The sequence below is a fragment of the Psammomys obesus genome, unplaced genomic scaffold, assembly GCF_907164565.1.
Source record: "Psammomys obesus unplaced genomic scaffold, mPsaObe1.curated_primary_1811, whole genome shotgun sequence".
Lineage (NCBI taxonomy): Eukaryota > Metazoa > Chordata > Mammalia > Rodentia > Muridae > Psammomys > Psammomys obesus.
In genome coordinates, this window is record NW_026593286.1 from 16,212,089 (window position 1) to 16,235,521 (window position 23,433).

At 54.6% G+C, this 23,433-nt stretch overlaps 2 protein-coding genes across 7 annotated transcripts; one reads left to right on the plus strand and one right to left on the minus strand.

Annotated features, from left to right (window-relative positions):
• Positions 1-490: 490 nt before the first annotated feature.
• Positions 491-4,092, minus strand: Inha (inhibin subunit alpha). Of its 3 annotated transcripts, none has more exons than XM_055617015.1 (3): positions 4,037-4,092; positions 3,005-3,227; positions 491-1,483 (listed from the first exon to the last, which is right to left on the minus strand). In XM_055617015.1, the coding sequence occupies exons 2-3, from the start codon at positions 3,132-3,134 to the stop codon at positions 654-656; spliced, it is 960 nt and encodes a 319-aa protein (XP_055472990.1). In that variant the 5' UTR covers positions 3,135-3,227; positions 4,037-4,092; the 3' UTR covers positions 491-653. The 3 variants fall into 3 exon arrangements, with proteins under 3 accessions (XP_055472990.1, XP_055472989.1, XP_055472988.1); XM_055617014.1 differs by lacking the exon at positions 4,037-4,092 and adding an exon at positions 3,772-3,792; XM_055617013.1 differs by lacking the exon at positions 4,037-4,092 and having other exon boundaries at positions 3,005-3,725.
• Positions 4,093-4,280: 188 nt separating this feature from the next.
• Obsl1 (obscurin like cytoskeletal adaptor 1) lies at positions 4,281-23,416 on the plus strand. 4 transcript variants are annotated; one of them, XM_055617007.1, is made up of 20 exons: positions 4,281-5,295; positions 6,498-6,767; positions 6,846-7,097; positions 7,243-7,545; positions 7,716-8,012; positions 9,697-9,969; positions 11,114-11,386; positions 11,984-12,256; positions 15,021-15,293; positions 15,914-16,189; positions 16,267-16,554; positions 17,599-17,868; positions 18,008-18,280; positions 19,423-19,689; positions 20,495-20,607; positions 21,125-21,281; positions 21,464-21,625; positions 21,920-22,024; positions 22,328-22,598; positions 23,246-23,416. In XM_055617007.1, exons 1-20 carry the CDS (start codon positions 4,281-4,283, stop codon positions 23,247-23,249), a joined length of 5,415 nt encoding a protein of 1,804 aa, XP_055472982.1. In that variant the 3' UTR covers positions 23,250-23,416. The 4 variants fall into 4 exon arrangements, with proteins under 4 accessions (XP_055472982.1, XP_055472986.1, XP_055472983.1 ...); XM_055617011.1 differs by lacking the exon at positions 23,246-23,416 and adding an exon at positions 16,716-16,991 and having other exon boundaries at positions 22,328-22,602; XM_055617008.1 differs by lacking the exon at positions 11,114-11,386.
• The last annotated feature ends 17 nt before the right edge of the window (positions 23,417-23,433 follow it).

The following is a 23,433-nucleotide window of genomic DNA, read 5'->3' on the forward strand; positions in this document are numbered from 1 at the left end:
GCTTCTCCATGACATTATCAATTCATATGTTTGCCCCTTTTGTCCCAAGAGGCATCAAGATCTGACCTGCTCTGCACAATTGTCTCAGTGGGGCTGCAAAGCCACAATCTACGCCCAGGCTATCAATTCCCTGACCTTGAGCTAGACATCAGTCAGCAGAGCAGAGAATAGCTGCATACAGGGAGGCTATGGCAACCTTGGCTAAAGCCACAACGATACTAACAGTTTCTTTTTAGGTGTGGCAAGACAGGCAGACTGGGTGACATATTAAGTTCAGCTCATAAGGGGGCAATTTTTGTCCCCAGAGTGGGTGTTCAAAAAGCTTTGGGACGCTTGCAGCTTCCCAACAAATTCACATCTAATTTTACCTTAGACTATAGATCCCCAAAGGCAAACGCAGCTGAGTCATCTGAAATCCCACAATGCAATTCTCTCTGACCCCAGGCCTCCCCAACCCCCGTATCAAAGAAGGCTGAGAATGCAAGGCAAGTCACACACACACTTCCTTCTTTATTGTTATCCATGGAACCCGAGTGGAATAGGGTACGGAGCCCTCAGACAGAAATGGGTAGGAAAGAGGAAGTGGGAGCTGTCTACTTTCCAACCTGCCTTCCTCCTAGCTCATGATGGTCGGATAATGTGACAAGATGCTTTTAGATACAAGCACAGTGCTGCGTGATAAGGTTGGGCACCATCTCGTACTTGAAAGAGTAACCTCCGTCTGAGGTGGTTCGGACACGCAGGGACCGCTTACTCCCTGGTAGAGCAGCACAGCAGGGCTTGGCCCCTGGCACCAAAAACAGGGGTTGAGCAGGGGTCGGGGGAACCCCAGGGACTGGCAGGGGCAGATCGGATGTGGGCACCCCACAGCTGCCGTGGCAGTAGTGGAAGATGAAACTGGGAGGGTGTACAATCCAGCGGTCCCAGCCCAGCTCCTGGAAGGAGATGTTGAGGGCAGCTCGATGGCAGTAGGCGTGGGCAGCCGGTTCCTCTGGAGGCCTCTGCAGCAGACGCAAAGCTGCAGGAGACCAAGGCCAAGGCCTGGGGGGAGTTGAACGACGGGCCCTCTCCCCCGAGCTAGGTGGTCTAGACCGAGTGTGGGCCACCAGAAACGGCATGGTCTCGGGCCTGCCTGAGCAGGAACACAGAGGGCATCGCAGCATCAACGCTAGGATGGGGTGCGTCAGCAGAGGGAAAGCAGACGACTCCAGGTGCAGTACAGCCCAGCGTGGGGGGCCCTGTCCCAACGACACAGGCACAGCCATGGGCCCACCGGACGACAGCACCAGCAGGTCTAGCAAGGGCCCAGAGCTATTGGAGGCTACTGTGCTCTTCCTGTCTAGCCCCGTGTGGAACCACAGCTGGGCGGAAGCCACCTGCTGGCTGCGTATGTGTTGGGATGGCCGGAACACGTAAGTGAAGAGACTCTCCTCAGCCTCCTGGGCAAGCCCTCCAGCGGCTGGCTGGTCCTCACAGGTGGCACCTGTTGAGGGGTGGGGGGACAGAAGGGAAAAGAGAAGACAACCTTGATCTGTGGGACCTGAAACACCTCCACGAGAATATGGGTGCTGACTGTGTGTCAGACACTGTTGAGTGCCACCTAGGCCCGGACATTCTGTGGAGCCTTGTGAAAACTGACAGAAGGTTCCCCAATTCTCTATGCATCATCAAAACAAGACATTGACCATTTCTCCTCTAAGCGGTTTTACCAGTTAAACCGCAATGTGTAACAGTGCATCCCCCGCCTCGGGCATACTTGTGAAGCTTACGTTAGGGCTCATCAGATAGCATGGAGTGGTTATCTTGCTTTGCGTGCCCACGTGTATGTTTTGCTGTTTTTTTATATATCTCTATGTCAGAAACTTCATATGATAAATTCCTTAAAAGAACTGTGTTTTTAAAGACAGCTTACAGGGAGGAGAGACGGTAAAATGCTTGTTGCTTGAGTGTTAGGAACCGAGTTCAACCCCAGCACCCACATAAAAAGCTGGCCGTACCCCTGTAATCTCTCCCGGGACTGAGGAGATAGACACCTGGGTGCGCTAGCCAGTCAGTCTAACTAATTGGTGAGCTCCCAGTTCAGGGAGAGACTCTTTCAAAACCTAACGTGGCGAGTGACTAAGAAAGGTGCTCAGTACCAACCTCTGACCTCCACACATACGTGTATATGTATAAACTAATGAGAAGAAAACAACAAAAGAAAGAGGTGGATTGAAAAGGAAAAGGGAAAGGATGGAAGGAAAAGGAGAACAGACTAGAGGCCGGTCCTTCCCAGTCAAGTGCAGCTGGCATTCCTGTCCCAATATCCACAGAGACTACAGTAAATATTATGGGTCAGCTGTTGTCAAGACTAGCAGTCGGGCCCTACTAGAACACAGTCTCTCTCTTTATACATTCTAACAATTGAGCCTTTTTTTTTTTTTCAGACAGGATGCCAAAGCGACTGACAGTCAGCTATTAAGTGGCCAGGCTGGGATTCCACTTGATCTGAACGCCATACTTTTTCCTCCTATGCTGCCAGGGGCTGAAGATGGGAAGCAAAGGGACCTCTCTAAGAGGACAGTGGGCCAGGTGAGAAGAAAATCCAGCAGGAGGGCTTGCCTCACCCAGTCATCAGGACATGGGAATCACACAGGAAGGAGTGGGAGACTCCTGGGGACACAGACCGGTTTCCCAACTAAGCAGCTGCTGGGCCCCTGAGGTCCTCTCAAGTCCCAGTTGCCTGGAGCTAACGAAACAGTGTGTGTGAGGCAGAGGACAGACAGACAGAACAGACAGCAGACAGGAACCTGATCTGTCTCCATACAGCCTTAGCTTCCCTTTCATATTCCGGTCGTGCTAAGCCTACCGGATCGCTCCAGCCTGAGAAGTAGAAGCTACTGCTTATTTGGTGCCCGTCAGGGAGCCTTAGGAACTGGCCCATTGCCGCAAAGCCAGCTGAACAGATCTGCCTGGCTCCCAAGCCCATGAAATAGGTTCCAGCTACAATCCCCAACCTCATTACCTGTGGCTGGGAAAAGGATGACTTGAGAGACACCCTCCTTCTCTGCTTCAGAGGTCCTGTGCATGAAGCCCCCAAGAGCGTGTCTTCGAGGCAGTCGCCTTATTCCAGAACTCCCACCTTCCCCATCCATTGCTGGGGGTCCTAAAGCATCTAGGAATAGAGCCTTCACCTTGGCCAGGACAAGCTCCCGGACCAGTTCTGGCCCCTGGCAGCTGTCCGCATCCTGAAGGGTCAACAGCAAAAGAAGCAGCAGAGAACACTGGATCACCATAGTTCACTTCGCCCTGACAAAAGGGAGCCCACACCGTGCCCTTCGCCCCTTCTGTTCAGGTCTGTCCAGGACCTCCGCACCGTCCCCTCCCCACCCCACTGCCTGCCTTCTTCTACCCTCCTCACCCCAGTCTCCCCCAGTCCTTCCCACGCCCTACAGTCCCAGTTGCCCCTGCCCATGGCATTGAGACCTCCTATCTCTGACGCAGATGTCTGTGGCCCTGAGCCTTATCTCCCACTCCCGCCAAGAATGTGGGGGAAGGGGCTGTGGAGGGTGTTCACCCCAAGTGACCTGACCCATTCATGCAAGCACACAACCCATCCCTCAAACACACACGCACATGCACGCTCATCAGGTAGCACAGGTGCCTGGGTGCTAAGGTTGACCAGTCATCAAATGTCATTTGTCAGGAAGAAAGCATGCACAACTCCCCCCTTGGGCTTTCTGGGGCTCCATTCAACCATAGCAGCTGCTAGGCCAACAAGGGAGGGAAGACCTGGGGCTGGGGCTCCGGGCCGAGGGCAGGTGGTCCCGCCTGCTCTATACTTAGCCTGGAGGAGCCAGTCTGGGCTCTTGTCCTCCAGCTGTGTCATCAGAGAATATTTTTGGGATTGGCAGCTGCAGGCGCCTCTGCCACTCAGGCCTAAGCCTGGCCTGCAGTTAAGAGACCTGGCGGCTGGAGGTGGGAGGGAGGAGGGGAAAGAGGCCCAGGCTGTGGGAGGGGGCTGGGAAGAGAGGCTCCCGAGAGCAGGAAGCCAGACCTCGGGCAAACTAGGCTGCTGGGCCCCTCGCGGCGCAGGCAAACAGGAAGGACTGCCCCCTGAGCTCTGGGCTCCGGGCCTGGGAGTCGCCGCGCAGCACGGCTGTAGCTCGGGTCGAGGGTAGGAGGCCAGCGGTCACCGGCGGTCACAGGAGTTCCTGGGGTCCCCGCGCTCGGTCCGCCACGCCCTGGCCTGGGCCCACGGCCTTCCCGCGCTCCTAGGCGGGCCATCTGCAGCGGCCGCGATGAAGGCCGGTTCGGGGGATCAGGGGAGCCCCCCGTGTTTCCTGCGCTTCCCGCGGCCCGTGCGGGTGGTAAGTGGCGCGGAGGCCGAGCTCAAATGCGTGGTTCTGGGAGAGCCGCCGCCCACTGTCTTGTGGGAGAAAGGCGGCCAGCAGCTGGCGGCCTCGGAGCGCCTGAGCTTCCCGGAGGACGGCGCCGAGCACAGCCTGCTGTTGAGCAGCGCGCTGCCCACCGACGCCGGAGTCTACGTGTGCCGCGCCCGGAACGCGGCCGGAGAGGCCTACGCAGCGGCCGCCATCACCGTGCTAGAACCCCCCTCCCCAGAGCCCGAGCCCCAGTCCTCCGAGTGTCCGCTGCCGCCGCCGCCGGGCACCGGGGAGGGCGCCCCGGTGTTCCTGACGGGACCCCAATCCCAGTGGGTGCTACGCGGGGAGGAGGTGGTGCTGACGTGCCAGGTGGGAGGCCTCCCCGAGCCCAAGCTGTCCTGGGAGAAGGATGGGATGGCCTTGGACGAAGTGTGGGACAGGAACCACTTCGCGCTGGAGCCCGGCCGCGACGCGAGTGGCCAGGGCGTAAGCCTGACGCTGCGCATCTTAGCGGCTCGGCTGCCGGATTCCGGGGTGTACGTGTGCCACGCCCGCAACGTGCACGGCCACGCGCAGGCGGGCGCGCTGCTCCAGGTGCACCAGTCCCGCGAGAGCCCGCCCCGGGATGCCGAGGAGCCCCCGATCCCCGTGGTGGAGCCCCTCAAGTGCGCGCCCAAGACCTTCTGGGTGAACGAGGGCAAGCATGCCAAGTTCCGCTGCTACGTGATGGGCAAGCCCGAGCCGGAGATCGAATGGCACTGGGAGGGCCGCCCTCTGCTTCCCGACCGCCGCCGCCTCATGTACCGCGACCGCGATGGTGGTTTTGTACTTAAGGTGCTCTACTGCCAGGCCAAGGACCGCGGGCTCTACGTCTGTGCAGCGCGCAACTCCGCGGGCCAGACTCTCAGCGCAGTCCAGCTGCACGTGAAAGGTAGAGCACCGGACCGTCAGTGCCCTCAGAGGAACCTCCTCGCTCACATCCACCTCTGTGTCTGGAGGAGTATTGAATTCACGTTTCCAACCTCCCCCCACCCCCCACAGGGATTCAGGTTTAGACGTCCCCAGTACACTCGTGAATTTCTTAGCAAACTACCCAGGTGATTTCACGGCAGATGATGACGACCACAAAACTAAGGAATAGGTGACCGCGTGTAAACCTTTCAAGTCCTAGAACGGTCCTGTCCTTTGCTCTTTTAGGCCTGCTTTCCCAACTGGATTCCCATCGGTAACAGTGTCTGTAAGATAATAGGGTTATGTTGTGGGTGTAAATAAGGCTAAATTTACAATATGCTAATCCGAGAGAACAAGGGGGCTGCTGTATTGAAAACACACATTTGGAGTGGAGGCTGTGTTCACAAATTTGGGCCCTGAATCTGTTGGGAAGGCCCCGGGCAAACCTCCCTGGAGCCATTGCTCATTCACAAGGGAGATAGACTTGCCAGAAGCTCTCTGTTCTTTCATTGATCCACGGTTAAAGTTTGACAGATGATGGAAGCAAAAGTTCCCCCTAATAGGACTTGATCACAACTTGAGGGATTACATTCTCACTGGGTGTTGCCTGCCTTTCTCCTTCCAAGGAGAACATTGAGAAGTTCCCTGGAGCCCCGCCTGGCATTTAACCAAGCGGGCGATAGATACCTGAGCTGTGGCAGTGACCTTATGGGTACAACTCATTGTGCCCAAACTTGCCAGGCCAGTGCGGAAACTGGAATGTCCTCAGGAAAGTTAAAGAAACTTATTTGAGTGGCATCAACACTTGTTTTCCCCAGCTAGCTAACTCCCTAGCAGCTTCCTATTTCTGAAATACGGTTTTGAAATGCTTAGAATGCTATTAAAATGAAATCCAGTGAAGACCCATGCAGACTTAGGGAAAAGTTGTAGAGTTAGGGAACAGTTTGAAAATCAACGCTTGCCCTCCCTCCCCCATTTAACACACAAGCAAATCGAGACATGTAAATGCTGTAAGATGTGTTTAAGGTGACATGGCTGATGGGCATCAGGGTCAGGAGGAAATTAGGCCTTCTAAGTTTGTTGGGAATTCGCTGCCGTTCCTAGCCTGCTGGGAAGAACAAGGAAAGTACGGCCACCCTCCGTTCCTTTCCTGAGCCTTCTCTTGCTCTGCTCTTTCTACAGAACCCCGCCTCCGGTTCACAAGGCCCCTGCAGGATGTGGAGGGCCGAGAGCAGGGGATTGTAGTACTGGAGTGTAAAGTTCCCAACTCTAGGATCCCCACGGCCTGGTTCCGAGAGGACCAGCGACTGTTGCCATGCCGCAAGTATGAGCAGATCGAGGAGGGCACCGTGAGGCGCCTCATCATTCACAAGCTGAAGGCGGATGATGATGGTGTCTATCTGTGCGAGATGCGGGGTCGGGTGCGCACTGTGGCCAACGTGACGGTCAAAGGTCAGCTGGCCAGTGGGAGGAGGCCGAGGCTGGTGGTGTCTAGTTCCTGGGGCTGATCCGCTGCCGCCCACATCTCAGGACCTATCCTGAAGCGCTTACCCCGAAAGCTTGATGTCCTGGAAGGAGAGAACGCAGTGCTGCTGGTGGAGACCCAAGAAGCTGGGGTCCAGGGGTGCTGGAGCCGTGACGGGGAGGAGCTACCAGCCACCTGCCAGAGCAGTTGTGGTCACATGCATGCCCTGGTCCTTCCAGGGGTGACCCGAGAAGATGCTGGCGAGGTCACCTTCAGCCTGGGCAACTCCCGTACCACTGCTCTGCTCAGAGTCAAATGTGAGAGCGTGGAGGCCTGGAAACAGGAGGGGCAGGGCAGGGCCATAGCCAGTTGCCAGTGCCTGGGTTGGCAAAGTGGATTTAAAGCAGGATGGTTGTTGGGGGCTTGTTCGAGACCCAGGTGAAAATCCCACCTTTGTCTCAGGTGTCAAGCACAGTCCTCCTGGGCCCCCTGTATTGGTTGAGATGTTCAAAGGCCAAAAGAACACAGTCCTGCTGACCTGGAAGCCCCCAGAGCCGTTTCCAGAGAGCTCCTTCATTTACCGCCTAGAGCGGCAGGAAGTCGGGTCCGAAGACTGGGTCCAGTGCTTCAGCATTGAGAAAGCTGGAGCCGTAGAGGTGCCAGGGGACTGTGTGCCCTCAGAGGGGGACTACCGCTTCCGCATCTGCACAGTTAACGAACATGGCCGTAGTCCCCATGTTGTGTTCAACGGCTCTGCTCACCTTGGTGAGTTAATCCCTCTAGATTTTGCCCATCAGTATCTGTACCCCAAGTCATGCCCTTCCCCGTGACCTCGTCCCATCTCTGACTCTTAGTCCTTATGTTTTTCCATCCACCAGCATTTGCCCTCTCTTGCCCTTTCTGGTTCTAACAGCCATACCGTGTCTCTGTCCCAGTGCCCACAGCTCGCCTGGTATCAGGCCTAGAGGATGTTAAGGTGTATGATGGGGAAGATGCCGTCTTCTCCCTTGATCTGTCCACCATCATCCAGGGCACTTGGTTCCTTAACGGAGAACAGCTCAAGAGTACTGAGCCAGAGGGCCAGGTGGAGCCCGGAGCCCTGCGGTATCGAATAGAGCAGAAGGGTGTGCAGCACAGACTCGTCCTCCAAGCTGTCAAGCACCAAGACAGTGGGGCCCTGGTAGGCTTCAGCTGCCCTGGTGTGCAAGACTCGGCTGCCCTCACTATCCAAGGTTGGTAACTGGTAGACAACTAGGCAGATGGGTTCAGAGCATGGAATCTTTGTTTGCTGATCAAGGTGGCTGCTGTATCTGTTTCTCCCAGCTGGGCTAGAAGAGTAAGGGACGTTCATGATAGGCTCGGATTGAAAACTCAGAGGTGCAGGCCAGTTTCAACTCACAGCATATAGACCTGCTCTTGGGCACATCAGCGTCATTCCCATTCTTTGCATTGTTTTGATTTACAGGAATTCTGTCGCATTGGGCTGGGGTTGGGGCTCAGTGGTGGAGCTCATTGCCTAGAGTGGGTTAAACTCTATATTACCAAAAGGTACATTTGTCCTTTGATTTGAGAGACATGGATCCTGGTCCATGCCTTCCTTCTGACCTCTTGCCTAATTGCCAACACCGTCTCCTAGTGTTTTGACTTGAGGCGGGCATAGCCCTAGTCACTTGAGTTAGGTAACTAACACAGTCCTGTTGATAGCCCTATAAAAGGGGCTCTTTTTTTTTTTTTTTACCATTCCCACTTTACATGTAGGAAGACAGGCACAGAGAAATTAAATGGCCTGCCCAGCATTAATGAGTAGTGGTGCTGGATTATGAACTCAGGTAGTTTGGCTCCAGGAGAGGGAATGTAACATCACTCAGGATTGGGGAGGGGTGCTAAAATTCAAGGACATCCTAGCACTTAACCGTTGCTATTGCTAGAGAACCTGGGCCTTACAGAGGTAGCTTCCAGCCTCAGTGGAACAAGGAACAGTTGTTTCCAGAATGTAACCCAGGACCACTAACACTAGAGGGACCAGGAGAGATGGGCTCTTTAAGAATTTTTAGGAACAGTGAAACCATCACGCTTAAGCATTGGCTTAAAAGCCTGACTTGGCTTGTTTTCTGTTGCTATAAAAGAAATACCTGAGCTAGATGTGGTGGTCCCAGCACTCGGAGAGGCAGAGGCAGTCAGATCTCTGTGAGTTCAAGTTAGTCTACAGAGTGAGTCCAGGACAGCCCAAGCTACCCAGAGAAACCCTGTCTTGAAAAACAAAACCAAAAACCAGAATAGCTGATGCTGGGTACTTTATAAAGAAAGGAATTTTGTTTAGCTCACAGTTCTGGAAACTGAAAATCCAAAGCCCTGTCAGTTCAGTCTCTAGTCTGAAGAGGACAAAGAAATAAAAAGGCAATCATAATCAAAAGGAACCAAATACATAACATGAACTTGCTTTGTAGCAGCGTACTGTAGAACTGAGTAGAGTCCCTTGAGAACTACCTCCCACTAAGCCTCACCACTACTACTTCTTCCTGTTCCTCCTCCGTTAGACTTCCCCTCTCAAAGGTTCCAGGCACTGATACCATGAGGACCACAGTTCTGTCACATGAATCTTGCAGGGATAACTCAGATCATATCCAAACCAAACCATAGCAAATCAATCCTGTTTCTTTTTCTTTTTCTTTTTTTTTAGTACAGGAAATGAGCCTAGTACCTTGTGTGTGTGCTCCACAGATGTCCTGCCACTGTACTCTTTCCCCTTGACCCTCAAACCTGTTTTTAAACTGACAGCTGGACTTTAGTCACCAACAGCAGTTATCTTCCTCATGTATTCACCCCTGCACTGAGCACACACGCTGGAGAAAGGGCTGCATATCTGAGCAGAATAGACCAAAGACATTGCATGTGACCTGGTTTCTCTCCATTCAGAAAGCCCAGTGCACATCCTGAGTCCCCAGGACAAAGTGTCACTGACCTTCACAACCTCTGAACGGGTGGTGCTGACCTGTGAGCTCTCAAGAGCGGACTTTCCAGCATCGTGGTACAAGGATGGGCAGAAAGTGGAGGAGAGCGAATCACTCATAGTAAAGATGGATGGGTGCAAACACCAGCTGATCCTGCCTGAGGCTCAAGTCCGGGACAGCGGTGAATTTGAATGCAGAACGGAAGGGGTCTCAGCCTTCTTCAGTGTCACTGTTCAAGGTCAGGAACCCATGCTGGCCTCTTCCAGCTGAGGCTCATTTTGGGAGCTTTGTAAGCCCTGCTCCTATAGTCTGTTGTCTTGGCCGGGGTCCCCTTTTACAGAGGGCTTTTTGTTTGTTTTGTTTTGTTTTGTTTTGTTTTTGTGGTATTTGGGTGCAGCCTAGACCCTTGTGGGTCAGTACTCTCCTACTGGGCCACATACCTGATCCTGCATTTGCTTCTTGAACCTCATGTGTCCACATCATCTAGCACCTTTGCCCACCAGTGTGAACACACCCTCTGCTGGTGAGGTGAGGGGGCTAAATGCAGTTGAGGGAAGAAAAGGGGTGGAGCTGGCATTTATTGAGGACCTACTCTGGAGTTAGAGCTATGCTGACTCATTTGCACCTATGCTATCTTGTTTAATTTTCACAACTCAATAAGGCATAATCTCTGGTCTACAGGTAAGGACACTGAGGCTCAAGGATGAGAAAGGGTTGTTTTGGGGATTCCAGCCCCAACACCATTATTTTGAGACTATGGTTGGGGACACTGGATGGCAAAGGCAGGGTTGTTTGTGTCCAAACACAGTGCTTATCTTCATGGCCAGGAAATAAGAAGGAATAGGCTGGGACCCGCCAGCCCCTTGGAAGACAGGCCCCAGTGACCCAAGTTTTTCCCGTCATGCCCACCGCATAGCACCATGATAGTACCAGCCCAGCCTGCAAGCCCTTAACATCCATGCCTTCGATTTATTGCCTGTGAACAAAACACAACATTGCAAGATGGAATGGTTGCTTGATACTGGCTAAGTCATTCTCCAGGCCTGTCCTTGTGAAGGAAACAGTAAACTGAGCCAGGTGCCTTGTGATTGCGATCTCCCTTCTACCTATGTCAATATTGGCTGCCATTGTATGACCTCACTGTGTCCCCTACCCTCCACCATTCAGGTACCTTTGGGGGGATCAGTGGATCACTATGGAACATTTCATCTTCCTTCATACCTAAGCTGCCATGCCAATAGGAGCTCATGCCATTTGCCCCTGCATGGCATGGTTTTGATTATCCCTCTCCCCAGCCACCATTGACCTCCTATGTCATGTCTCCTGCCCTTGAGTTTCTTGTGTGACAGGATGTTTATGATCCCTCTCTGTTCCCCATCTAGATCCCCCAGTGCACATTGTGGACCCCCAAGAGCATGTGTTCGTGCACGCCATCACTTCCGAGTGTGTCACGCTGGCCTGTGAGGTAGACCGAGAGGGCGCTCCTGTGCACTGGTACAAGGATGGGCAGGAGGTGGAGGAGAGTGACATCATGGTATTAGAGAACGAAGGGCCCCATCACCGCCTGGTGCTGCCCGCAGCCCAGCCCTCCGACGGGGGCGAGTTTCAGTGTGTTGTAGGAGATGAACGTGCCTACTTCACCGTCACCATCACAGGTGGGACCAGCTAGAGCAGCTAGCACACACGCTCCTGTGTGTCATTCTTCTAGCCCCCACCCCCACCCGCCTTCATGTATTGTCTAGTCCTGAGCACACTAGTCCTGGCAACTCATCACCAGGGATCCCCTGCCTTTTCCATCTTCCAGGAGTCCCCTACTAAGACGGTTCCTTGGGGACAGCAGTTGTGTTACAGAGCAGGTGGTACCAGGTGTGGAAGGGGTCAGTTTAAGAGGCCTGTAGGGGCCACCTGAGACCGAGGCCTCCTCTCCCATGTTTAATTTTTTTATACTGTCTTTGTCTCACGTCAGAGAATGTGAACTGTTCTCCACCACTAAAGTGGACACCACAGTCCCCATTCTGCAGCTCCCACACAACCCTTGTCCTACTTTGGCGATGACGGTCGTGTTTCTCGGGCCGTGATGGCCGTACACAGGGGGTTATGTGGCTGTGCGTGACTGCCTAAAGAGTGACTTCTCCTTCAAGACATGGCTGACTTTGAAGGCACAGGAGACAGGCCTGGATCAGGGAGGGTAGCAGGGCATCCCAGACCCGCCCCCTCTTGCCTCGCATCAGATGTCTCTATCTATCCTTCAGATGTCTCTTCATGGATCGTGGACCCCAGTGGCAAGGTGTATGTGACAGCTGTGCGCCTAGAGCGTGTGGTGCTGACCTGTGAGCTCTGCCGGCCCTGGGTTGAGGTGCACTGGACCAAAGATGGGGAGGAGGTAGTGGAAAGCCCAGCACTGCTCCTGGAGAAGGAAGACAACATTCGCCGCCTGGTGCTACCCTCAGTCCAGCTTGAGGACTCCGGCGAGTACCTGTGTGAAATCAATGATGAGTCGGCTTCCTTCACTGTCACCGTTACAGGTGTGGGCCCACCCCAGCCCCCAGAATCACCAGAGGATCACCCTGAGACTGAGGGATGTTGAGTGGACATTTCCTCACGTGCAAGCTTGCTGGTCTCAGGGAGGGAAGTGTGGGTTGAGGTGCATGCAACAGGGTCACTGCTGGAAAGAGCCTGGAGTCCCAGTTGGAATAATCAGGCCCTTCTCTTGGCAGCAGGTCTAGCTGTGTCCCACCAGCTCACTGACTGAATGCCATCTGGGCCAGGTGCCTGAGCTGTTGGTCAGGGAGCTGCCAGACTAGCTGGGAAGGCAGTTGTTAACCAGGGGTCGCAAATGGGGAGACCCTTGGCCTCTGTGCAGCCCACAGATATCTTTTGTTTGGCCTGCAGAGTCATACCAAAGTCAGGACAGTCCAAATAACAACCCGGAGTTATGCGTCCTCTTGAAAAAGCCGAAGACCCGGCGGCTCTGGTCCCGTTTCCCCCCATGGCGACGAAAGGCTGGCACTGAGTAGCAGCTACCCCATACCTCTGTTCCACCATCCCTGCTATTCCCTCTGCATCTCCCCAGACCTCGAGCCATTGACTTAACCTACTTGGCCTCTGCAGTTTGCGACCCCTGTGTTAAACCAATAAACACACCAATAAACATTCCAAGACACCTCGTGATAAGTGATGAATGTGGTTAGGGTCCAGGGCTCCACAGAACAGCCAGGCAGGGAGGACCTTGGAGAAAGTCACCCAGGGTGACTGTAATATGGGCTGGACTCCATATATTCCACAGCATATGAACAGACATTTATTTCCTCTCCAAAGGGCACAGCCTAGTAAGAAAGCCCCAACACATGTCAGAGTGTAGGCTGTCCAGGAGCATAGGAATCCCAAGGCTGTTGGCTGCTGTCTTGGTCAGGGTAATGATGATGTTTACCCGCTGGTACCGGAGCTAAGTTGAGTTAGGGGGGTGGGCAGAGAATATTCTAGGTAGGGGAAAGTACAGATGGCTAGAAGTGATGGTGGTTTTTGCCAGAGACCTCAGGACTACAGCTTACAGCGCCATTCCCAGTGTTCGTGGTAGTGTGTGTGTGTGTGTGGGGGGGGGGTGGTTAGACAGTTCTGGGCATCACAGAAGGACCCCAGTGGCAGCACTGGGACAACTACCCTCTTCATGGTTCTGTTGTCTTCCTCCCTGACTCCTTCCTTCCTCAAGAAGTCATTCTCAGGCTGAGCTAATTAGGGATGTACTCCCTATGCCCCACAGTGGCAACAAGGCTTATTTCACAGGTAGCTATCTTCACTCCCTTGTTCCCAGACCTGGCCAGTCATAAAGCCACAAACCACAAAACATCAGGTGCTTCACAGGAAAGTTCACACAGACACCGCCTCACCTCCAGGCCAGAGTGGATCAAGCCCCACACAAGATGGGTTCTGTTGTTATATCTTTGCCCCAGCTCACTTCCCCAACCTCTTCTACAGCCAAGAAGCTGCCTTCTATAATCTTCTGGTCTTGTCATGACTGAATCAGACACTTTGAGAAAAGAATCCCATTTGTGGAGGTGTGCGTCAGGAGCTCAAGGCTGCAGTGTCCTCTGGGTCCTGCCAAGAACTTCTGGAAAAAAAAAAAATCCTAGTCCAGGAAGCTAGAACTTCCCTGCTCAGGCCACAAGGGGGCCAGGGGTACGCTTGTCTTCTGGATACTTGATGCTCAGGGGAACAAAAAGGCATGGTACTATGGGCAAGCTTGGGCTTGATGAACCTCTAACGATGTTGACTTGGTTCCTTCTCTGTGGAGGAGTGGCCTGTTCTTGAGGGTGAGCTCCCTGAAGCAACGTGTAGCATCCCTGGGAAACTTTTAGACAGGTTTTAGCAACTCTGGTATACAGAGAGTTGCTGCAAGTAGGAGGCTTGGATTCGCCTGAAGCAGGAGAGACTGCTTAGAACAGAATGCTCCCTCCTCCTGCCCCAGGAGCTGTAGCCATCTGTGACCTTAAGGGCAATCCATTGCTTAATAATTCTGTGCCTTAGTTCTTTCATCTGGAAAATGGAGACGGCTTGAGGCAAAAATGCACAAAGTGCTTGGAGTCCTCACGGAGCATTAGGAAGTATTTGTTCTTACAGATCCTGAATCCATCCCTGCACAATTTTGAAAGCCCCCAAAACCTCAAAATCAAAAGGCTTGGTAAAAGTTCAGCCGTCATCTGGTATGGTGACAGCATACTTTTAACCCTAGCGCTCAGGAGGCAGAGGCAGGTGGATCTCTGTGTTTTCCAGGCCATCCAGGTCTACATAGTGAGTTTCATACCAGCCAGGGCTATGTAGTGAGATCCTCTCTCTCTAAAAAAAAGAAAAAGTTTAGGAGTCAAATTTATTTTGTGAAAACTGAGTTTAACTGATGCATACTTAGTTATTCTTTTTTTTTTTAAATTATTTTTATAGTTATTCTTCAGTTACCTGGTAGGGCTAGTATATCTATATGTGAGATGTGACTGTATCTTTTAGTATGTCTTACTGCGGGTAAATACGTTACACAGCAAAAATGTTAATGGGAATAGTTATAAGAGGCAGAGGCAGGGCCTGAAGGTGTCTTACTAAGTGAGAAATGCATCCTTTGTTAAACTCTTAAAGATTCTGGATTCTATAAATGTCTGGTCCTAGTGATTTCAAGGATAGACCAGGGACCCATTGTTACTATTATTACTACTCAGTACTACTATTAATACATGGGCAGCAGGGCCCACCTGCTTCCAAATCATGCCAGTTAGTGACAGTTGTGTTTGTCCTCCTCTGCAGAGCCCCCTGTGAGGATCATATACCCCCGGGATGAGGTGACCTTGATTGCTGTGAGTTTGGAATGTGTGGTGCTGACGTGTGAGCTCTCTCGAGCGGATGCTCCCGTGCACTGGTACAAGGACGGGCTGGAGGTAGAGGAGAGTGAGGCCCTGGTGCTGGAGAGTGATGGGCCTCGTCGCCGTCTGGTGTTGCCCGCTGCCCAGCCAGAGGACGGGGGCGAGTTTGTGTGTGATGCTGGAGATGACTCAGCCTTCTTCACTGTCACTGTCACAGGTGGGTGGTTTCTGTGGACACCTCCAGGGAGGTAAAGAGGCGGGGCGCTATGGGACAGACATCAACTGTCTCTCTTTCCCTCATCTTAAGGGCTCCCCCGTTTCCCTTCCCACATGCCTCTGTTTCCCAGATTCCTCAGTCTTAGCCATCAGAGAACTCAGATCAAGCTGGGACAGTGTCCCCAGGCCTGGTGAGAAGGAGCCCAGCAGTTGGGATCATTCATTCATTCATTCATTCAACAAATGCTTTATTAAGCAACTAGTGTATTCTTGGCACCATCCTAGATGCTGGTGTGCAAAGTGCACCAGTGAGCTACAAGTTTCTGTGTTCATAGAACCCACATTGGGAAGGGGTAGACAGGCAGAAAATAAGCAAAATAAATGGTTTGTCAAGCAGCAATAGCTAAGTGTGTCAGAGATAGATCATAGAAGGGGAGAAAATTGGGATGGATCTAGGGAGGGGTGAATTGATAGTTCGGTGAACGAGTCTGCCTCTTCTCTGACCGCAGGCAAGCCCTTTTCCTCCTAGGAGCCTTCGGGCGCTTGATGTAAAGTGTATTGGAAGGGCAGGGAGAGGCCTTGAGTCAAAACTACAGGCCCCTTTCTCTGCCCACCCACCAGCTCCACCAGAAAGGATTGTGCGCCCGGCAGCCCGGTCCCTGGATTTGCAGTTTGGGGCGCCAGGACATGTGGAGCTGCGCTGTGAGGTGTCCCCGGCTGGGTCCCAGGTGCGCTGGTACAAGGATGGGCTAGAGGTAGAGGTGTCAGATGCCCTCCAGCTGGGTGCCGAGGGGCCTGCCCGCACTCTCACCCTGCCCCACGCCCAGCCTGAGGATGCCGGGGAGTATGTGTGTGAAACTCGAGATGAGGCTGTCACCTTCAACGTCAGCCTGGCTGGTGGGTGTGCCGGGCCAGCCTGGGGTAGGGAGGCAGGGGGGCTGGCCTGGGCTTACCACCTCCTTTCCTTCGTGCAGAGCCCCCAGTGCAGTTCCTGGCCCCGGAAGCAGCCCCGAACCCGCTCTGTGTGGCTCCTGGGGAGCCGGTGGTGCTGAGCTGTGAGCTCTCCCGGGCAAGTGCACGAGTGTTCTGGAGCCACAATGGCAGCCCTGTGCAGCAGGGTGAAGGACTGGAGCTGCGAGCTGAGGGCCCTCGAAGAATCCTCTTCATCCAGGCTGCAGAGCTGGCTCATGCAGGTGTCTACACCTGCCAGTCTGGGGCAGCTCCAGGGGCCCCAAGCCTCAACTTCAATGTCCGGGTGGCTGGTGAGTACAGCGTGGACAGAAAACCTTAGTAGTACCCCATGTTAAGGCCTCCCCCGCTTTCCTAAGACCTCACATCTTTCTTTCCCTTGCCCTGTTTCCCCAGCTTGTCTCTCTGCCCTTCTCATTGCCCTCCCAAGTGACCCCTAGCTCTGACCCCACAGAGCCCCCGGTGCGGGTAGTGGCCCCCGAGGCAGCCCAGACGAGGGTTCGAAGCACACCAGGCGGGGACCTAGAGTTGGTGGTGCACCTCTCCAGGCCAGGGGCCCCTGTGCGCTGGTACAAGGACGGGGAGCGCCTGGCAAGCCAGGGGCGGGTGCGGCTGGAACAAGCCGGGGCCAGGCAGGTGCTGCGGGTGCGGGGGGCGCGGAGAGGGGACGCTGGGGAGTACCTGTGCGACGCGCCCCAGGACAGTCGCGTCTTCATCGTCAGCGTGGAAGGTAATAGCGCACCCCTCACACCCAGTGGTCTCTGGCACCCACAAAGACCACCTCTTGTCTTTCTGGGCCCCTTTTCGTCTCCTACATCTCACCCAACTTGCTCTCTGTGGTTCCCACCGATGTGTGTATGACTGCCGCTGTAAGAGGGCAAATCCCCCTTTCCAGGACCCTAGCATGGCAGGATGTGGCCCAGTAGATAAGAACGGGGCCTCTAGAGCTCACTTGCCCAGGATCCAGCTCGGACTCTGTTCTCTGGAAGTTCCGGGACATTAGCCAAGTTGTTTGACTCCTCTGAACTGCAGCTCTGAAATGGGATAGCAGATAGGTTGCTATGACCGCTAGATACTTGTACAGGGCCCATAGTGAGTGATGTCCTGGAGCTAGGGACTTAGGAATAGGTGCCAGGCTGGGATTGCAGGGAGCTTACTAAGTGTGGCCGGTAATTGGCATCCTGGTCTTCGGGAGAACTCATGTGACCGGCACACACAGTAGAGCCTCGCTCAGGCGGCAGTGATTGGTGGGAGAAAGCGGGCTTGAATCCTGAGGAAGGGGTGAAAAGGAGAGGGATAAAGGCATCCAGCTCACTGCCCCTCACCCCTCCTTCCAGAACCCCCACCAGCGAAGGTAGTCTCCGAACTGACACCCCTGACAGTCCACGAGGGCGACGATGCCACATTCCAGTGTGACGTATCACCATCGGATGCCGAAGTCACGTGGCTACGCAATGGCGCTGTCATCACTCCAGGGCCCCGGGTGGAAATGGTCCAGAATGGTTCAAGCCGCTCTTTGATCATCCGGGGCTGCCAACTCCAAGACGCAGGGACCTTGACTGCACGCGCTGGAGCCGCTGACACAAGCGCCAGGCTCCACGTTCGAGGTTTAGTGCTACTGAGCGTAAAGTGCTCTGTTCCCTGTAACCCGCTCGCAATCGTGACCTCTAGGTCACTTCTCAGTGAGATACCAGGGCCGGCCTTCAACATCCGGGCTCCGTGATCTCCCCTTTTCTTCCTTTCCAGAGACAGAGCTGCTGTTCCTGAGGCGGCTGCAGGATGTTCGCGCGGAGGAAGGCCAGGAGGTGTGCCTTGAGGTAGAGACGGGCCGAGTGGGTGCCGCTGGAGCTGTTCGCTGGCTACGAGGTGGGGAACCTCTTCCCCTTGACTCTCGCCTGACCACGGCCCAGGATGGCCGTGTCCACCGCCTCTCCATCCAGGGCGTCCTGCTTACCGACCAGGGTACCTATGGCTGCGAGAGCCACCACGATCGCACCCTGGCCAGGCTCAGTGTGAGGCGTGAGTGTCCAGTCTTCTCCTAATTCATCACACACCTGGCTGATCCAGAACTTCCCCCCCCCCACACCAAAGTGCTCCTTTCTCCTGAGGGAAGTCTGTCCTGGCCGTCCCAATCTGGGGCTAAAGCCTGGAGACTCCTACTCAAAGCAAAAACCTCGAATGTTTTCTAGTTACCTCAGAAGTCCAAACGGACTTTGCTTTCCACCCCCAACTTCCAAGATGCCTTTGCTAGCAACATAAATGCTATGCCGCAGAAAGACTGTCCGTATTTTTTATTATTATTATTATTATTATTATTATTATTATTATTATTATTATTTTGAAAGAATGGCTGGCAAATAGCACTTCTCACCCACTAACTCATGCCAGAGCCCCCTATTAGCTAGCTGTGTGATCTCATGCAGTCTCTCTGAAACAAATCTTGTTAAAAGGTAGAGATCAACTTTGAGGAAGTTCACCGACGTATCAGACCTTGGTGACTGGCTGTCACCAGTAAGGTGTGTTCATCACAGTATAGTCACTGGTTCTCAGCCTGTGGGTTACGACCCCTTTGGGAGCTGAAAACAGGGGTCACATATCAGATATCCTGCACATCAGATTTTTACATTACAGTTCAAAGCCAGCAGAATTACTGTTATGAAGTAGCAACAAAGATAATTATATAGTTCAGGGTCGGTACAACACAAGGAACTGGATTAAAGGGTCGAAGCGTTAGAAGGCTGAGAACCGCTGATTAGTGTGATAGGGAAAACGAGGGCTACAGAAAGTCAGAGCAGCTTGCCAATAGATCACACAAATTATACAAATTATATCTTAAAGCTAGGCTCCGATCCCAATGGGTCTAGCCTCAAATTTCCTTTTCCTTTCCACTGTCACCCCCCTACACACACACACACTGAGACTTCTCACTCCCCAAACTCTAACGTTCCATGTGGTTTCCTTTTCCTAACCGCAATACTTTCTCCTCTGACCAAATCTAGTCAATTGTGTCTGTCCTTTCCTCCCACACACCCAGTCTGAACTTCTGTCTATTTAGGCTTCAACGGGGTGTCGGGGGGTGGTGTGGAGAGTGCTAAAGGGTGAGTGAACTCCTGAACCCTGTCCAGAGCTAGCACCCTCCCTCTCTCATCTCCCCACACTAGCTCGACAGCTGAGGGAACTTCGGCCTCTGGAGGATGTGACCGTCAGTGAGGGAGGCAGCACCACCTTCCAGCTGGAGCTGTCTCAGGAGGGTGTGACCGGAGAGTGGGCCCGGGGTGGAGTCCGGCTGCACCCGGGGCCAAAGTGCCACATTCATTCGGAAGGCCGTACTCACCGCTTGGTGCTAAGCGGCCTGGGTCTGGCTGACTCAGGCTGCATCTCCTTCACTGCGGACACTCTGCGCTGTGCTGCTCGGCTCTCAGTGAGAGGTGTGGCCTCCTGGGCCCCGGCTTGCTGGTTCTCTATGTGTGACCACTGACCTAACCGTGTGGCTCCTACTGACCACCCTGACAGAGTGGAGAACCCCTGGATCCTTTGGATCTGTGTGCCTCCTTCCCCCACCCAGTGACCACCTCGCTTGAGTACAGCTGCTCCCATTGCCTATGGCCCTGCTAACCAGTGCTACAATCCCCTCTTGTCTGCCTGGTCTGTCCCCACTGACTACTCTTATCCTGACTCAGTGGCATCCTTTGCTGCCTAAGTGTGCCCGCTGTAGTCCTTCCACTGATGAGTCACCAGAGCACTCTAGTGCTAATTCTGCCTGAGGGCCCCATTTTTCCAGCCCTAAGGATTTCCCCATTAGCCACTCCTCTAGGGACCGCCGGTGCTCTGTGGAGCTCTTATGTCCCCCTCCCCCAAGGCCCAGTGTCTTCAGCTGTCCACTCCAGCCACTCGGCCACCGCCGTTCATGCATCTGAGTGATCCCTGAGGCATCTCCTCTTCAGCTTCTGCCATTGTCCTCCAGCCCCAGCGTGGCCCCCGCTGACCACCTCAGAGATGTGACTCACGGCCAGTCACTCCTACCTCATTAGTTCTTTGGTCCTGCTCTGTCTCCCACTCCCCAGCATCTGCCTCAACTTCCTGTCCTCAAGTGTCCTCCACCCACTAATGGCCTCTACTGGCCACCTGCATGCATCTGCCACTGACCTACTGTGTCTGTGTGTTGTGCAAGGTGGATCCTCATTCCTCCCTTACCCCTGTCCCTTGGCACTGTTTTCCCTTACCCACTCCCAGAGGTCCCAGTGACTATTGTGCAGGGGCCACAGGACCTAGAAGTGACTGAAGGTGACACAGCCACGTTCGAGTGCGAGCTTTCCCAGACTTTGGCTGACGTTACATGGGAGAAGGTCAGAGCATGGCCCTGGTGCAGACATGTCGACATTAACAACAATGTGGGCAAGGAACTAACACTCACTGCACCTGTGAGACTGGCACTGGGCTAAGATTGATGTCACAAATTTAATCCTTTTTAGTCCTTACAATACCCTGTGAAGGTACACCTTGTATCTCCAGGTTATCTAAAGAATTAGTTCTGTGTGATGAACAGGGCTAGTTGCTCAAGGGCAGACAAAAGAGGTAGACCCTATGTTGGAAACCAATTTTAAAATCCACACTCGGTGGGTCCCTACAGAGCTCTGGGCTTTCTGTGCCATTGGTGCCAACTCTATAAAGTCGGCAAGGGATAGCACCTTCTCAAAGTAGTAAAGGGAAGATGTGGGATGGTCCAACCCTAGCAGGGAACACAAGAAATCCACCAGTGCGCCTCTGGACTGCCATGGTATCCACAGAGGACAGCGCCACCTTCCAGGGCCGCAGCCTCCAGAGTCCTGCTAGGCACGCTCTGACTATAAATCCCGCCCTTAGGACGGGCAGCCACTCTCTCTCAGCCCGCGCCTCCGGCTCCAAGCTCTCGGCACTCGCCGCCTTCTGCTGCTGAGGAGCTGCAGCGCCTCCGACGCCGGGACCTACAGCTGCACTGTGGGGACGGCCCGCGCCGGGCCTGCGCGCCTGACCGTGCGCGGTGGGTACCCAGGGATGCCGGCGGGGGGGTGGGGGGTGGGGGGTGGCTGAGTACCGCTTTGGGCCCCAGGACTGCGGAAGGGTGCTCGGCTACAGCTCACCCACTTCTAGGGAGGGGGCGTGGTGTGTGGGTGTGTGTCCCCCGTGGCTCCGCCCTGCCTCACGCCCCCGGCTCCGCCCCAGAACGAGAGGTGTGTGTGCTCCGCGAGCTCCGGTCGGTTAGCGCCCGCGAAGGAGACAGCGCCACGTTCGAGTGTACCGTGTCGGAGACCCAGACCATCGGGCGCTGGGCTCTCGGAGGCCGCGCGCTGAAACCCGGAGGCCGCGTCCGCATCCGTCAGGAAGGTCTGGCCTCCTTTCTACCCTCTGTGACCCCTTGCAGCCTTGCCCGGCCTTCAGGCAGACCCCGCCCCGTTCTGATAAGCTCCTCCTCTAGCTTGAGCAGGCTCCGCCCCACGGCCACACTACCGGGGTCTCCCGGACTTTCCACCGCCGCCAGCTCCGAGTCCTTCCTAGCTCCTTTTTTGCTTCTTCTCCCTAATTCCGCGCGCCGACACTTCGGACCTGCTCGGGTGCCACCTTCATTCTCGAATCCTCCTGGGAAGCGGCTGAGACCTCTCTGCCTTCCCCTCCCCCCAGGGAAGAGACACGTTCTGGTGCTGAGCGAGCTGAGAGCGGAGGACACCGGTGAAGTCTGCTTCCAGGCCGGACCCGCCCAGTCCTTGGCCCGGCTGGAGGTGGAGGGTAAGCTCCTGAGGCGAAGGCGACGGGAAGGGCGTCATCTCTGTCCTGGGACTGACTGACTGGCCACTGGTCCTAGAGCTATTGCTTTCTTCATCTTTCCTTTCGAGGGGCTCTCGGGGCAGGTCTCAGAGGGCAGCTCATTTCTTCAGAAGACTAAGACGAAGAGACTTGGAGCTGGGCATGCAGGGAAACAGACTGGAGGCTTGGGCCAGGAGTGGAAGTCGTAGGCAGGGGAGATTCATCTCTTCTCTAGGGACCGTGCGTGTCCTTATTAAGCCCCTGTCCTCCCACCCCCAACCGCAGCGTTGCCTCTCCAAATGTGCCGCCGCCCACCTCGCGAGAAGACGGTTCTGGCCGGCCGCAGGGCGGTGTTGGAGGTGACCGTGTCCCGCCCCGGGGGCCACGTGTGTTGGATGCGGGAGGGGGTCGGATTGTGCCCGGGAACCAAGTATGAGATGCGCAGCCACGGTGCCACCCACAGCCTGGTCATCCATGATGTCCGACCCGAGGACCAGGGCACCTACAGCTGCCAGGCGGGCCAGGACAGTGCTGACACACAACTGCTGGTAGAGGGGTGAGTAAAATCCACAGGGCAGAATCTCAGGAACAGGAGACTGGCCAGGCAGGAGGGGCCCCTGGAAGCTGCCGGCCCCAGGAGAACCCCCTGGAGTTTCTCCCAGGACTCGGGGGAAAGACTCTTGGCAGTGGGTTCTGGGGCATGTGGGGAGTGGGGGAGGGGGAGAAAGATCACAACCAAGGCTGAGATAAAGAGGGAGCCCTGAGTCTCAAAAGAAGCTTCCCTGAGCTTCCTAGGGCCCTTCCTGCTAGGGCCTCTCACTTTCCTGTTCTTCTGGTGCATGCTTGTCTCCCCAGAGCGCCCCACTGCTCTTTTCCCCACTACCCACCAGTAGGCCTATCTTTCACCTCCTCCTGCCCGTTTTCCGGCTAGCTTCTGCTCACCTAAGTGGGTTCAAAAGCAATCTGGGCAGCTCCTTCCAGTCTTTCATTCTTTCACATAGGAGGCACCCACTCTCCCCCAAATCTTTGCAAATTTTTTACACATTTGGCTGTGTGCTCCCACAGACACCCTTGACAGAGGCTCTGAAAGGGTGGGACCCAGCTCTTCCCTTGTGGGTATCCAGATTCTGCCAGCGTGGGGAGGAGAGTGGCTTGGCCCTATTCTCCCCAGCCCCATTCCCACATGCAGTCATTCCTCTACAGGTGACTAGAGGACGGAAACAGAGCAAGCGGGCACCCTTGGACAGTGTGGAAGGAGGCGTGTACCCTTATACTGAGCAGGGTGGGAAGGGAGAATCCAGAGGTATCAGGAAACGAGAATAATGATAATAAAAAATGCTAGCGTCCATGCCCACACCTGTCTGTGTGCCATGGGAAGGCAGACCTATGCT

Excerpts from the sequence above, each read along its gene's own strand:
- Inha (XM_055617013.1), bottom strand. The coding sequence starts at position 3,275 with ATGGTGATCCAGTGTTCTCTGCTGCTTCTTTTGCTGTTGACCCTTCAG. Across the intron at positions 1,484-3,004 it reads CATCCTTTTCCCAGCCACAG|GTGCCACCTGTGAGGACCAG; the intron begins GTAATGAGGTTG and ends ACCCCTCAACAG.
- Obsl1 (XM_055617011.1), top strand. The coding sequence starts at position 4,281 with ATGAAGGCCGGTTCGGGGGATCAGGGGAGCCCCCCGTGTTTCCTGCGC. Across the intron at positions 9,970-11,113 it reads CTTCAGTGTCACTGTTCAAG|ATCCCCCAGTGCACATTGTG; the intron begins GTCAGGAACCCA and ends TTCCCCATCTAG. Across the intron at positions 11,387-11,983 it reads CTTCACCGTCACCATCACAG|ATGTCTCTTCATGGATCGTG; the intron begins GTGGGACCAGCT and ends TCTATCCTTCAG.